We start from the raw sequence: 15796 nt of genomic DNA on the forward strand, positions 1-15796 counted from the left end.
ATTGTTGATTTTGTAATCTCCGGTTCTCCTCACATTCGCAACCAGAACCAGAAGTAGGTTACATGTTTCCTCTCTGCATCACCTCACCATAGCATTCCTCACTATTTCTTCAGTGATCAATTTTTTTCCAAGTTTTTTTGGTACATTTCTGAATCAGCGGTTGGTCAAGTGTTTTTTTTTTAAAAAAAGAAAGTCTTTAGATTGATTTGTTTCAAGTAACTTCCTCCATGCAAGATGTATGGTTCCTCTCCTTTTCAATGATAGAAGTGACAAAGATGGATGGGAGAGAGAGATGAGACGTGAACATCGGGAATATCTCTCCGAGTGGGAGATATATAACATGCTTTGATAAGAAGAAATGAAGGTCAAATGTGCTGGAGATCATATGTAGGAAGCTTGAGAGAAGGAAATATACTGCTCCTAGTTTTAGATTTCTAATTAAAAATTATTGATTGGACCAGATCCACCGCTAAGTTGGTGGATCAGTCCAATCACGAAGCAATATGCATGATATCGGACAAAAAAGAAAAAGAGCACAATATGCGCCCATTTGTACATGTTGATTTGTAGATGAGCCGATCCACTAGTTTAGTGATGGATCTGATCCAACTAAAAATTTAATATTTTTTATATGTTGTTTTTACTTGCCAATAATCCTATCTATGTAATATATCATATTGGGTGCAAAGCATTGCTTAAAGTCTTTGGTTGAGCATAGGAGAACATGGAAGAGGTGGACCTGATTCAACTAAAAATTTAACATTTCTTATGTGTTGTTTTTTACTTGCCAACAATTCTATCTATATAATATGCCATATTGGATGCAAAGCATTGTTTAAAGTCTTTGGTTGAACATAGAAGAACATTATCATTATATAAGATCCTTGACACTATTAAGAAAATCACTTTCTACCTACCAAAAAAAAAAATCACTTTAAAGGCCAAATCTCTTCACCTGCACATAATAATAATAATAATAATAATAATAATAAAAGTGGGACTGCCTGCTATCTGTCTAGTACAAGGAACACAAGCATTAGTTTATATATTTATGATGTGATCTCTGATATGCATAGCATATGGTGAGCAATCTTAATGAAGTATGATGATCCATGGATATTCCCTTTTTCATTTTACCTAAATTATCAGTTCTAATAATTTTTATAAATTCAAAAATATGGAAAAATGATTTCTCTGATATTTTCTTAATCTTGTTTCCCAAATTTCTTTGCCTGTTGTTTTCTTTCTTGTGAAGAATAATATCACAAGATGCAATAATCGAGAATCCACATAGCCCGTAATATCTAGGTATCTTAGTCAAATGATATATTTAGAACCTAATAACCAAGCTCTATCCATTTGATCTTGTCACTCGGAAGGAAATAATCGAGGAAACAAGACAAACAAGTTTGGAAATGAAAGGTAAATGAAAAATTATCACATCACTGCTTGAAGGAAATTGGTTGAGGAAGATGTAGTGAAGTAAATAAAGGAAGAAGGGGAAGGGATTGAACAGTTGTTGATCCACCAATTTTAGAACCTGTGAGGCTTCAAAACATATTAAAGAGTGAGTGGGTTTTGTTCACAATATTTGTTTTCATGGATTGAGGGTGTGAGACCCTGGAACTGGGCCCGGTCCACTTGACCGGCCCAGTCCCAAGTTTTGGCCTCACGTGCGGTGCACGTGAGGCAACGGGATGGAGGGATCCATCCCGAAGAAGAAGGAGCCCCTGTTTTAGGGCTCCTTCTCCTTCTCCTTCTCCTTTGAGTCCACCGAGGGAGAGAGCCGCCACACCCGAGTTCTTCCTCCTCAGGCTGCCGGCAGAGAGAGAGAGAGAGCGAAAGAGAGAGGGAGATAGAGGGCTTTGGGTCTTCTTCGGTACGAGGGGTCTTCTTCTTCCTTACCGCCGGAGAGGAAGAAAGCTGCCGGACTTTCGTCGGGGCTGAGGTAAGGCCTTCTCCTCCTCTCTTGGTGATTAGCCATGATGTGTTGAGGTTTTGGAGCCGGCCAATCGCCGGAAACTTGGGTCCAAAAAAAAATCGGTCGGCCGAGTGCTCTGCCACTGGCCTTGTTCGCCGCCGGAAGTGGCCGGGCTTGCTCCGCCACCTCCTGCCGCTGTCAGAGCCGGCCACCACGGCAGCCCTTGGGCCCGACCGAGAGGGAAGAAGAAGGGGGCAGGGGGGTCACGGATCCCCTGTTTCACCGAAGGAGAAGAAGGGAGTCGGGAGAGGAAAGAAGAAAGAAGAAAAAGAAAGTAGAAAAAGAAAAGAAGGAAAAAGAAAAGAAAAGAAAAGAAAGAAGAAAAGAAAAAGAAAAGAAAAAAAATAAAATAAAAAGAGGGTGGTTTACGGGTATGAATCCGGATCCGAACCCGAACCCGGGGTGCTAGACACTTCGGCAGGGTCGGCCCTGGGAGAATGTTAAAATTTAGGTTTTATATATATATTGTGATGAATTTTAAAAGAAAATATGGTTTTTGAATATTAGGTTCTGCGAGGGATTTGCGGAATTAATTGGATTTGTTGTGGATCGCGTCGCAAGGTAAGTGATGTAACCTCTTTTCTAGATTTATCGGCAAACTATATATATATGTTTCACGAATCGAATTATTCATGATTTCGAATTTGATGCATGGATTATATGTGTATTTTAGAATATTATATGATTATGATTGAACGTATTTGCTTCTGATTTGAATTGTGTTTAATTGCTCCGACATTGTATCTTTTGGCTTGGAACACTAAACATAATGTAAGAAAAGATTATGACTTGAAATAGATTCAGACTTGCAGTCGGGCTATGTTGAGGACCCTGCCAATGGGGGCTAATACATTGGTACCGCAAGAAGAATAGTCGGTGATATGACCCTACCACAGGGAACATGTGGTCATAGTTCCTGGCTGTTGAGTTGAATCTGATAAATTGAAAGAAATTAAGATATGAACGACATTTGGTTTTGACATTGTATGTTTCTTTTATATATAACTGAAATATGAAATAGAGAACAAGCTGAACTGTCGACCTGGCTATGTTGAGGACCCCGCCAATGGGGGCAGATACGTTGGCAATTGATTGTCCTGAAGGACTCACCGCAAGAAGATTAGTCGGTGTTGATGACCCTGCCACAGGGAACATGTGGTCATAGTCCAGGATCGACATGATAAATTGAATATGTAAAAGAATCTTTTGAATTTAAGAAATATTTGACTTATACTTTGGAACTGCATATTTATTTATTTTCCACATATTATTGCTTGATTTATCTAGCTAGAGTGTTCATTACTTACTGGGCTGTCTAGCTCATTATACCATCTCTTGTTGTTTTACAGATTTCGAGAACTAGTCTATTGGGGATTCAAATTGGGAGAGCGACTAGAAGGATTGTGGCACAAGTTATCTTAGATTAGGGTTATTTAAGTTGATTTGTTATTATGGACATTTATTATGATTGGTGGACTTTTATTATTTTAAGAACTAGGTTTCTGCATGTTGGTAAATGATTATTCCGCTGCATATTTAGACTTGTGAGACATTATGACTTGAGTTAGTCAATGGAATAAGATTTCAATTTATTCTGTTAAATTATTTTGGAATTTCATAATTGAGGTGTTGGGTTTAGATGCCTTGCATGCTCGTGGGGAGAGTTTCCTACGGGTGTGCGGCGGTTGGCGCGACCCCCGGCCCGCGATCTCGGGATGGGGGCGTGACAACTTAAGTGGTATCAGAGCATAAGTAGATAAAATCTAAGATAAAGAATCTGACATAAGATGAGTGTAGGTGGGTAAACACTAAGGGCATTGGACGTGAATCCATGTCAATTGCATTGTAAGCTACTTTCAAGATTTTCTATTAAGCCTTGTGATAGATTATGTATGAGAAGGTTACTAGGAAATTATGATTGAATTTACTTATGAGGTTTGATACATTATGGAAGGTTGGGCAATCTATGAATCAAGTTATAATTAGTTAGATGTGGATCTAAATTAAGTGCAAAAGGATTGGCCGTAGAATATTATCATGCATTGTGATTATTTATTATTTAAGTGAACTTGTAAACTCAAAAATTGATATGGAGGTATACTATGATTTTGCTTAATTTTGAAGATAATTTTTTTAGAGGCAAATTAAGATTCATTTATATAAAGTTGTTTAAGATTTGGGCTATGAAACCTTTTTACAGTGCTTGATTAAATATTCTTCGAGGATTGAAAACTGTATGTGGATCATGTATGAAACTCCTGTGTAGATGGAGAATATATTTGGGATAAAATTCTAGAATTTATTCTTTGGCTTTACCGAGAATTTGAAATTTTAGATCTTTTCAAATTACAATATAGATTGGGATTTTGATTGGAAGTAATTTAGTAAATTATGAGAATACTAGTTGTTTAAATTATTTTAAGATGATCAACGATATTAACTCTATGATTGGAAAATATTTTCTGATGCGTTTCCTTGTTAAGGAGAATTTCGTTGTCAAAGAAAAGAATAGTGTTTTTGATTTTGGCTGGATATTATCATGTTATTAATAGGTTCTTCTATCTGTTGTAAAAAGAGAGAGAGAGAGAGAGAGAGAGAGAGAGAGAAATCTGGCATCCCAAGTCTAGGATTAATGGTTTCTGCATTAGCTGATCTTGGATTTGGAATGTTTTAGCATAGATCTCTTTTCTCTTAAATTTGTAGCTTATGCTTTTGAAAGAATTAAGGAATAATTATCAATCTTGAAGAAATAATTTTATTGGAGATTATAAAGTATTCATCTCGGTGGAATTATTAATAATTTAAATTATCATCTTTGGATCCAAATAAAAGATCTTATTTATGTCTATCGGAGACTATGTGGTGTGTAATAAACTTCAATTCAAAGCTGGGCTTATAGATCGACTTAGAGATCTTTTGCCAATATTGTTGAGGTTGCTGATAAAATCTAGTTTTGTGAAGAAAAAAAAATTAAATTAAATTTTGAGGCTAGCATGATTATCATAGAATATTTTTGATAAATGCCATAGATCTCAATGAAGAAAACTCTAGAAGAGATCGCCGCGTCAATTTTACTTATATCTATTGATTTAAGGTCTTTTAATTTGGTGGAGCATTGAGAAAATTTTTCTAGTTATTTTTACTTGTAAGTGTTTGACTTGGAATCGTCTAGTTGAGTAGATGAGAGAATTAAGATTTAATTTTATTTTGAATTATAGTAACTAGCCTATATGGAGTTTTTTTTTTTAAGCGTTTTAATTGACTCGAGGATTAGTCTAGATGGATGTACTCGGGGGCAGTTAGAGGACGAAATCAAAAGTTCTTTTTGGGCTTTACTTGGAATTAAAATTTTGGATCTCTTTAGTTCATAATACAAAATAGTATTTTGATCAAAAATTATTAGTGCATCCAAAGAATTTTGGTAATTTGAATCAGAGTGCGCAATGAAAGCGTAGTGGTCTGAACTATTTTTCTAAATTGGTCAGAAGTATTATTCCTTTAATTCGGAAAGTTTTAATAACAAAAGACTTGATTTGATTTTGAATTTTTGGATGTCGCTGCACTATCTTAGGTTCTCTAATTTTATGTCATGCTAAGGAAATGATTAACATCTTGAGACTAGAATTAATAGATCATCGATTTTGATTTTAGATCTGGAATATTTTGGTGTAGACCTATTTCCTCCTAAATCTGAAGCTTGTACTTCTTCAATTAATATCAACCCTCTATTTGAAAGAACTTGAGGTTGTCAAGTGACTTTGATGAATATTCCACTAGGGGTGGATTAGAGTTATTTATGACCTAATCTTGTGATAGATCGATTAATCAAGAGTAGTTGATATTTTGACAAAGAAACTTGATGTTCTTATTCAAAATTAAGACGTTGAGTTTTATTTATGAGAGAGAGAAGTTTGATTTATATCATCTATAAAAGAACCAAATCTGGAGGTATTGGACCTTATTCTTATGATAAGATGAAATTATATTGATAAGTAGAACTATTGGAAGACTGAGGTTAGTCTTCTAGTAGAGAAGAATGTTGTTGGTTCTATGAATAATCTGAAGGTAGCTATGTAATTTTCATCAGTGGGGTTTTCTATTGTTGACAATTTTTGGAAGAATCTTGGGCATCTTAAATTTAGTATTAACGGATTGATGGTTACTTGGTTGGACTTAGATCTGGAAAGTTTTAACATGGATCTCCTATTCCTAATTCTAACATTGTTAATCTGGCTATTTGAAAGGGCTTGAGGTTTTATAAGACAAAGGTTGATCATTATATCATGGAAAAAAAAAATGAGGAGCATTTGATACTAAAGCTTTCTCCTACTTACATTTAACCGATTAAATTTCTATGTAGAATTAATCAGGAGCAATTAATTTCTTGAAAAAAAAAAGAATTATGACATGTTAATCCAAGGCTGGAAGGTTAGTCTTATTTTGAAAGAGATCAAAAGAACTTGCTATGAATCATAGATGGAAAGGATTAAGTTTTAAGATGCCATAATTTTGCCAAAATCTTGTGAGCCTGCATTTCGAGATGGGGATTGTTTAGGAGCTCGGGAATGATATGATGTTTCTATATTTTCAAAATTTGAAGCCTTAAGTGAGTTAATTTCGAGGACGAAATTATTTTAGGGGGGGAAGAATGTGAGACCCTGGAACTGGGCCCGGTCCACTTGACCGGCCCAGTCCCAAGTTTTGGCCTCACGTGCGGTGCACGTGAGGCAACGGGATGGAGGGATCCATCCCGAAGAAGAAGGAGCCCCTGTTTTAGGGCTCCTTCTCCTTCTCCTTCTCCTTTGAGTCCACCGAGGGAGAGAGCCGCCACACCCGAGTTCTTCCTCCTCAGGCTGCCGGCAGAGAGAGAGAGAGAGAGAGCGAAAGAGAGAGGGAGATAGAGGGCTTTGGGTCTTCTTCGGTACGAGGGGTCTTCTTCTTCCTTACCGCCGGAGAGGAAGAAAGCTGCCGGACTTTCGTCGGGGCTGAGGTAAGGCCTTCTCCTCCTCTCTTGGTGATTAGCCATGATGTGTTGAGGTTTCGGAGCCGGCCAATCGCCGGAAACTTGGGTCCAAAAAAAAATCGGTCGGCCGAGTGCTCCGCCACTGGCCCTGTTCGCCGCCGGGAGTGGCCGGGCTTGCTCCGCCACCTCCTGCCGCTGTCAGAGCCGGCCACCACGGCCGCCCTTGGGCCCGACCGAGAGGGAAGAAGAAGGGGGCAGGGGGGTCACGGATCCCCTGTTTCACCAAAGGAGAAGAAGGGAGTCGGGAGAGGAAAGAAGAAAGAAGAAGAAGAAAGTAGAAAAAGAAAAGAAGGAAAAAGAAAAGAAAAGAAAAAAAAGAAAAGAAAGAAAAGAAAGAAGAAAAGAAAAAGAAAAGAAAAAAAAAATAAAATAAAAGGAGGGTGGTTTACGGGTATGAATCCGGATCCGAACCCGAACCCGGGGTGCTAGACACTTCGGCAGGGTCGGCCCTGGGAGAATGTTAAAATTTAGGTTTTATATATATATTGTGATGAATTTTAAAAGAAAATATGGTTTTTGAATATTAGGTTCTGCGAGGGATTTGCGGAATTAATTGGATTTGTTGTGGATCGCGTTCGCAAGGTAAGTGATGTAACCTCTTTTCTAGATTTATTGGCAAACTATATATATGTTTCACGAATCGAATTATTCATGATTTCGAATTTGATGCATGGATTATATGTGTATTTTAGAATATTATATGATTATGATTGAACGTATTTGCTTCTGATTTGAATTGTGTTTAATTGCTCCGACATTGTATCTTTTGGCTTGGAACACTAAACATAATGTAAGAAAAGATTATGACTTGAAATAGATTCAGACTTGCAGTCGGGCTATGTTGAGGACCCTGCCAATGGGGGCTAATACATTGGTACCGCAAGAAGAATAGTCGGTGACCCTACCACAGGGAACATATGGTCATAGTTCCTGGCTGTTGAGTTGAATCTGATAAATTGAAAGAAATTAAGATATGAACGACATTTGGTTTTGACATTGTATGTTTCTTTTATATATAACTGAAATATGAAATAGAGAACAAGCTGAACTATCGACCTGGCTATGTTGAGGACCCTGCCAATGGGGGCAGATACGTTGGCAATTGACTGTCCTGAAGGACTCACCGCAAGAAGATTAGTCGGTGTTGATGACCCTGCCACAGGGAATATGTGGTCATAGTCCAGGATCGACATGATAAATTGAATATGTAAAAGAATCTTTTGAATTTAAGAAATATTTGACTTATACTTTGGAACTGCATATTTATTTATTTTCCACATATTATTGCTTGATTTATCTAGCTAGAGTGTTCATTACTTACTGGGCTGTCTAGCTCATTATACCATCTCTTGTTGTTTTACAGATTTCGAGAACTAGTTTATTGGGGATTCAAATTGGGAGAGCGACTAGAAGGATTGTGGCACAAGTTATCTTAGATTAGGGTTATTTAAGTTGATTTGTTATTATGGACATTTATTATGATTGGTGGGCTTTTATTATTTTAAGAACTAGGTTTCTGCATGTTAGTAAATGATTATTCCGCTGCATATTTAGACTTGTGAGACATTATGACTTGAGTTAGTCAATGGAATAAGATTTCAATTTATTCTGTTAAATTATTTTGGAATTTCATAATTGAGGTGTTGGGTTTAGATGCCTTGCATGCTCGTGGGGAGAGTTTCCTACGGGTGTGCGGCGCTTGGCGCGACCCCCGGCCTACGATCTCGGGACGGGGGCGTGACAGAGGGGGAAGCTGGATGCAGTGCGATGTTTAACATTGGATCTCATCCAATGGCCAGTTTATTTGTTGAAAGATAGGTTGCAATTGCAATATATTGAAATGCAAATAATTTCAAACCAAGGATGTAAGCAGCTAGAGTTGTCAATCGGCCAAAGTGCGAAACCGTGGCGTTGATTTTTTTTTTCATATATATAATTTCAAGGATATCCGCACATCATACTCCATCTAAGTAACGCTATCTTACCCTTCCAAGATTTCAACACTCAATTACCTCTTGCGTGATACCCTTAGTTTTCAACGCAAACATCCAAAAATTCTTAGGCCTTTTTTTTCTCTTAATGGACAACTCATTCTAATCTAGCATAAATACATCCCACAAAATCCAGAAATAAAATATTACAAAAGGTGATAGAAGTTATCATTAACTCGATTCATAGCACTTCATTAGAGTGCTCTATCACGTAAAAAACCATCCAATCCATAGCTCTATTTATCTCCTGATGGATATGTCAAGCACAAAAAGAACTATATCCCTTGCCATTCTCCAAATATCCCGCAAAAAAATGTGTGTAACCGTAGCCTTAGCCTTAGGCTTTTTTTCATCATGTTTTTTATTATTGTGAGAACCAATATGGAAGTACATTTGGAAGTATATTTAGTCTCATATCAACTGTGTACTAAATATAAATCTTGGATATTTATACAGACCACGTAACCTAAATAACACTTTTTGGGTAATTTTTTTTGGATGAGATCTTGGATTGTTGCAAATATATAAAATTAACTCTAGCCTACAACTTATGTAGATTAGAAAACACTATAGCACTAACCTATTTAGGTTGATCACGAGCTAATCATAATATCTATAATCGAATTTATGGTATCTATGATTGGATTTAAATAGATCTGGATCTTTAGCCTCATGAACATACTAAAGCTCAATTAAACAAGGAGACTATACGAAGACCTATGCGGTATGTACTTAATCCCATATTAGCTAGCCTTTCGGCCAAGAAATCCAAATAATATTTTTTGACTAGCTTTTTTGGATGAGATGCTAAGTTGTTACAGTTACCAGATAGTAAATACCTTTTTCTTTTAAAATGAAACTCCTATAATAAGTTAATAACAAAATAATTATTTTGTTTTACTAACAATTTTTTAATGCCACCATCTAGGTACAAATCTGAAGCCTCTTCTGGCGCTTGGAGGTGTTAATAGCTAATGTAAGGGCATTTAAAACTTCCGTACTCAAAAAATATGAGCTTGTGAACATTCCTTTCTGAAGAAAAAGAGAAGAACTTGATCCCCTAACAATATATGGCACAATCTATCACATAATGACTGATGCAGGACCTTGATCTAGGCCTGTAACATGTGAGCAATCTTTAAGCAACTTATATTTGGCTCAAAATTTGGCTGAAATTTACCTCACTTAAAACTGTAAATGGTTCAAACTAGAACCAGACATGATTTATTGGAACTCAACTCCACTAAACTTCCTAATATAAATAAATAAATAAATAGTATATGTTATATATTATATTAATTATCATTAAATAAAAAAAGTATTTACCGATTTATTCAATACTATAATAGTTTACGTAAAGAAAAAAAACTATTGATTGGTAAGATTAAGATGTAGTTGTATAAGTTAGTCAATGCACACGCAACAAAGCCCCAAGGGACCTGAGACTAGTTCTTAACAGCTCGAGCACTTGAGATTTAGGGAGTCAATTCGAGCACTTGAGATTTAGGGAGTCAGGTCAAGCTTGGCTCAATTATAAATCAAGCTGAGCCGAACTTGAGCTAGATTTAGTGGGCTGGATCCACCACTTGCCTTCAAAATCTCTTACAAGGGGGAAGACCATCTAAAACGCTCAAGTCCTCCCCTTAACTACGGAACAATAGAGAGAAATAAAAACCTCTTGTGTCTAATGACTACAAGGGATGGCAAGAGAAAGGTGTTAGTATTGATCAATGCACCGTCCACCTTCAGAACCACATTTGATATGAGGCCAAACCTTCAAAACCTTTAATGTGTTTTTTTTTTTTTTTTTTTTTTTTTTTTTTTTTTTTTTTTTTCTGTTGACAATGCCTGAAGTATAGCTTCCACAAGAAAATGGAAAACAACATAAACTATTCCATGCAGTAGACCATAAATTGCTCACATTGAAACGTGGCAGCAGCCAAGTAGGATGGCATTATTTGAAATTTCCCCAGTGACGGACACTTCTGGGCTGCTTCCAGACCAGGCATGCAACAATCACTCTATTAAGATGGCAAAGAAAATCACAAAAATTAGTGCAGTAACAGCCAGTACCTACTTATCCGATGCAGACATATATACTAACTTTGTAAAACTTAAAAGATCATCCTAAATGATAACAAGTTTCTATACGTAATTGTCAGAGATTCATCAATCCATGCATGCGCAAATAAATCAGGATACAGCTCCAGAAATGAAATGGCACAGATTGTACAGAAACATAATATCTCGCAAAATAGAAACATAACGAAAGCAATGATAAGGAAAGCTGTAGGCCCAGAAATCACAAACAACACATTCGTGCAGAGACATACAATGCACACAGACAGAAAACAGTATTTTCATAACACAATACATATTAAAGCCTCCGAACGCAACCTGAGCTGAAAAAGGTATCAGAAGCAAGTGATATAAAACTCAGGCCATCTCTTCCTCTTCCTCTTCCTCCTCCTCATACTCTTCATCCGCTGTTGCATCCTGGTACTGCTGGTACTCTGCCACCAAATCATTCATATTGCTCTCAGCCTCCGTGAACTCCATCTCATCCATTCCCTCACCTGTGTACCAGTGCAAGAAAGCTTTCCTCCTGAACATAGCTGTGAACTGCTCACTTACCCGGCGGAACATCTCCTGAATGGATGTAGAGTTTCCAATGAATGTCGATGCCATCTTCAGCCCCTTTGGTGGGATATCACAAACACTGGATTTGACATTGTTTGGAATCCACTCAACAAAGTAAGATGAATTCTTGTTCTGGACGTTGATCATTTGTTCATCCACTTCTTTTGTGCTCATCTTCCCACGGAACATGGCAGAAGCTGTGAGATAGCGGCCATGTCGGGGGTCAGCAGCGCACATCATGTTCTTAGAGTCCCACATTTGCTGGGTCAGCTCAGGAACAGTGAGGGCCCGGTACTGTTGGGATCCTCTAGAGGTCAAGGGTGCAAAACCCACCATGAAGAAGTGAAGGCGGGGGAAAGGGATCAAGTTGACAGCAAGTTTTCGGAGGTCAGAGTTGAGCTGACCTGGGAACCTTAGGCAACAGGTGACACCACTCATAGTAGCAGAGATGAGATGATTAAGATCACCAACTGAGACAAAGAGTGAAAGAATAAGAATTTTAAGGCATAAAGACCATCAAATAACAAAAAACAACTAGAATAAATTGTATATTGTAAGCAGTATGCCCCATCCAACTATCTCAAGGTAATAATGTCTACCGGTGCAGGAAATCTGGGGCAATCCAGAACAGCATAGAATAAATAAATCATAATCCTAATTCAGCAATCTTTTCTCCAGTTCTAATTAACAACCCTAATCCTCAAACAACGAGAACAAAGTTACCCTAGTGCACTCATTAAAAAGAAGAAAAAAAAGACTACTTACAGGTAGGAGTGGCAAGCTTGAGAGTGCGGAAGCAGATATCATAGAGAGCTTCATTGTCAAGGACCATACACTCATCAGCATTCTCGACAAGCTGATGAACAGAAAGGGTAGCATTATATGGCTCCACAACTGTGTCGGAGACCTTGGGTGACGGAAAAACAGAGAATGTCAACATCATGCGATCTGGGTACTCCTCTCTGATTTTAGAGATAAGAAGGGTGCCCATGCCAGATCCAGTGCCTCCTCCCAAAGAATGGCATACTTGGAATCCTGTAAAGGCAATTAAACAGGTAAATAACAACACCATCTAAAATGTGAACAGTCTAAATTTTTGAAACAATCAGACACATGGCAATATATGTATGACAAAAATTTGAAGTAATAAAAGAAGATCATATAGGCCCAAAACATTCCTTATCTAAGAGTCAAAAGCCTTGCTTGCTTTTCCAGAGGAAAAGAAGAATAATACATATATGTTGGAATGCATGCAACACCTCCATAATATGATAACCTAATCAACCTAAAGTTTAATTCAATCATCCAGAAGCAGGAATATGTGAAAAAGGGGAAAAGGAAAATATGTCATCAGTTCATAAGGTTTTATGCATATCTGGTCAAATATAATCTAATCATGGCTTACCAAGCTTTCTCTGATTATCCCTTACTATGCTGAAACGAGCTTAGTTTCATTAAAATAGTTCAGAAGGTCATTCCATCTAAACTTATCTTAACTTTGCAATGCTGATTTCTTACCATCAATTCTTAACTCCTGACAAGGACATACAAACTTCCTGAAAATGCTCAAGCCCAAAGTAAAACATAGGTTAAACGTATGATAAAAACCTTCCACCTAACCAAACATTGGCATTCATCATAATTGAAGCTATAGCTGTTACACCCTTTTCAAGGATCTCAAACAAAAGTCTACATGGAACAACAAAGAAGTACCAGACTAGCTGCAGTAGCAAAGGGGATTTCCCTTGAATCTCAGAGGTTTGTATACTTGCAGGACTGTCTGATGACAGAACATGTACATCAGCTACGGAAAGTCCACATAAAACCAGCAAAAACAGATGTCTCCATAAGATGCTGTAGTACATGCCATCTTGTATTGAAGAACACATGGAATCAAGGTTTTTGAATACTTGACCATAAATACAAAGTATTAATATGATTATCATCACTTTCATCGTCATCATCATCATCATCTTGAAATGCTCATTTTTTAATAATCTGAAGACACTGACATGTGCAGGTATTACAATCACTTAGCAAAGAGCAAAGGAAATAGACACCACGACGTCATATATTTTTGGAACTTGCAAATGTATCCATCCATGGAGATCATGCTACCCATACAAATCCAATAACATACATTCAATCAAGCACCAATTTCTACCCCAATACTTGCAGCTGTAAGATATCACCAGAAGATCATAAAGGACAACACCAGTACAAGAATATTAACAAATTTTACCCCTTAAGTTCCATGAAAAATAATCAAAATAGCAAATCTGGGAACAGACAGACATCTGGATGATAAAGCCATGCAAAATAAGATTATATATAAGATTACCTACATACTCATCACTTAAACTTGCCAACCAAGATGCCAACACATTGCAAAACCAACAGATCACAAGTCATGTAAAGAATCTGGAGGATAACAATCTCGTTCAAGAATCTCATTCCATCTAACCAATGAACAGAAAGACCTCTACAATGTATATGTAAAATTTAATTTCCATCTCCTTTATACCCACTTGGTGAGCTTCCATCTCCATGAAGCATGCACAAACTATAAATTTCACTCAGAAGTCGATCACAGGTCTATGGTAACAAAACAGAGCCAAAAAGATCTTCCCCTCTGCCAACTAAGCAATAACATTGTGTTGCTTTAAAAAAAGATTAGATAGCACTATATCAAAACATAATTCATATACCCCATAGAATATACAAGCTAAGCATTGAGCGGAAAGGGGGAAAAGTAAAACATAACACAATAAATGCAAGCCCGCGTATAGATAATCCATATTGGCACTTTAACATTCAAAATAAGATGTTGTTATATATAAGGTTCAACAAAGAAGAAAAATTAACATTGAAGGAAAAAAGAAACCAATCAATTTAATTAGACAGAAATAATATCTAGTTGTGAGAAAGTGGAGAGGCAAAACTGCTACAATCATACACTTAACTAGCGATGACAAGTAAAATAACGAACTTGAGGAAAGGAAAAGAATTACAGAAATGAACTTAAAACTCACAATGTCGACAAAATATAAATGCCTAACTTGCAAATCGTGATACTCAAAAAGATAAATTAATCTTAAATATAAAAGGAAACCCTGATTTGAAAACCAGTAATCCTGACACAACAACATCATCGAGATGTTTTTTCCAAAAAAAAAAAAAGAACCGGACAATTTAAGATTCCATATATCATATCAAAACAAAATATGAGATCTAAAACAGGATAAAGTAAGCATACATAGCACAAAATCCTAAACCTTATCCTCACCAAATAGACCTAAAATATGAAAATTACATCGTAAAACCAAATTAACCACAGATCAGACATAATGCGAACACAAACAAAAAAAAGGAAAATGTATAAAGGTCTAAGATGATGCGAGCATTCTCTATTTTAAGTCACAAACCTTGTAAGCAGTCGCAGTTCTCGGCCTCCTTCCGGACGACATCGAGAACAGCGTCGATGAGCTCGGCGCCCTCGGTGTAGTGCCCCTTGGCCCAGTTGTTCCCGGCCCCGGACTGGCCGAAGACGAAGTTGTCGGGGCGAAAGATCTGGCCGAAGGGCCCGGATCTCACCGAATCCATGGTCCCGGGCTCCAGATCCATGAGCACCGCCCTTGGGACGTACCGCCCCCCGCTCGCCTCATTGTAGTATACGTTGATCCGCTCGAGTTGGAGGTCGGAGTCGCCGGAGTACTTCCCGGTGTGGTCGATTCCGTGCTCGTCGCAGATCACCTCCCAGAACTTGGCCCCGATCTGGTTCCCGCATTGCCCGCCCTGGATGTGGAGGATCTCCCTCATATTCGCCTCCGGCGCCCGAGCTTCGGTTCCGGCGAGGAGGGGGGGTATGGATGAAGGGGAGCGGAGAGCGACGACGGTGGAGGGATTAGAGAGGGATTTTATTTAGAGGCTGGGAGTGGTCACGGGGTGTCCGCTCACCCGTTTATGTAGCAGCGGATCGATCGGGCCTCTCGGGCGTGTGATACCGTTATAAGGACGTTGATTGGTGTTCCGGTGACCCACCTCCGGTGTGCGGATGCGGGGGATGCTTTGCTGGAGCGGTCGGTCGGGAGGACAACCGTTCCCGTGTCGTTTTCGAGGAACGGAGTGAGTCGGTTGTATTGGGAAAGATGGTGTGGAGCC

At 38.0% G+C, this 15796-nt stretch overlaps 1 protein-coding gene across 1 annotated transcript; it reads right to left on the minus strand.

Annotated features, from left to right (window-relative positions):
* Positions 1-11172: 11172 nt before the first annotated feature.
* On the minus strand, positions 11173-15589 carry LOC103705420 (tubulin beta chain-like). Its single transcript, XM_008789128.4, has 3 exons — positions 15061-15589; positions 12401-12670; positions 11173-12105 (listed from the first exon to the last, which is right to left on the minus strand). The coding sequence occupies exons 1-3, from the start codon at positions 15452-15454 to the stop codon at positions 11432-11434; spliced, it is 1338 nt and encodes a 445-aa protein (XP_008787350.1). The 5' UTR covers positions 15455-15589; the 3' UTR covers positions 11173-11431.
* Positions 15590-15796: the final 207 nt, after the last annotated feature.

Source organism: Phoenix dactylifera, unplaced genomic scaffold, assembly GCF_009389715.1.
Source record: "Phoenix dactylifera cultivar Barhee BC4 unplaced genomic scaffold, palm_55x_up_171113_PBpolish2nd_filt_p 000007F, whole genome shotgun sequence".
NCBI lineage: Eukaryota > Viridiplantae > Streptophyta > Magnoliopsida > Arecales > Arecaceae > Phoenix > Phoenix dactylifera.

What these genes read in the sequence shown, in the direction of transcription:
- LOC103705420 (XM_008789128.4), bottom strand. Translation starts at nt 15,454, where the DNA reads ATGAGGGAGATCCTCCACATCCAGGGCGGGCAATGCGGGAACCAGATC. An exon ending in GAACTGCGACTGCTTACAAG is followed by an intron (nt 12,671 to 15,060) that starts GTTTGTGACTTA and finishes TTGCCTTTACAG; the next exon opens with GATTCCAAGTATGCCATTCT. An exon ending in CAAGCTTGCCACTCCTACCT is followed by an intron (nt 12,106 to 12,400) that starts GTAAGTAGTCTT and finishes TCTTTGTCTCAG; the next exon opens with TTGGTGATCTTAATCATCTC.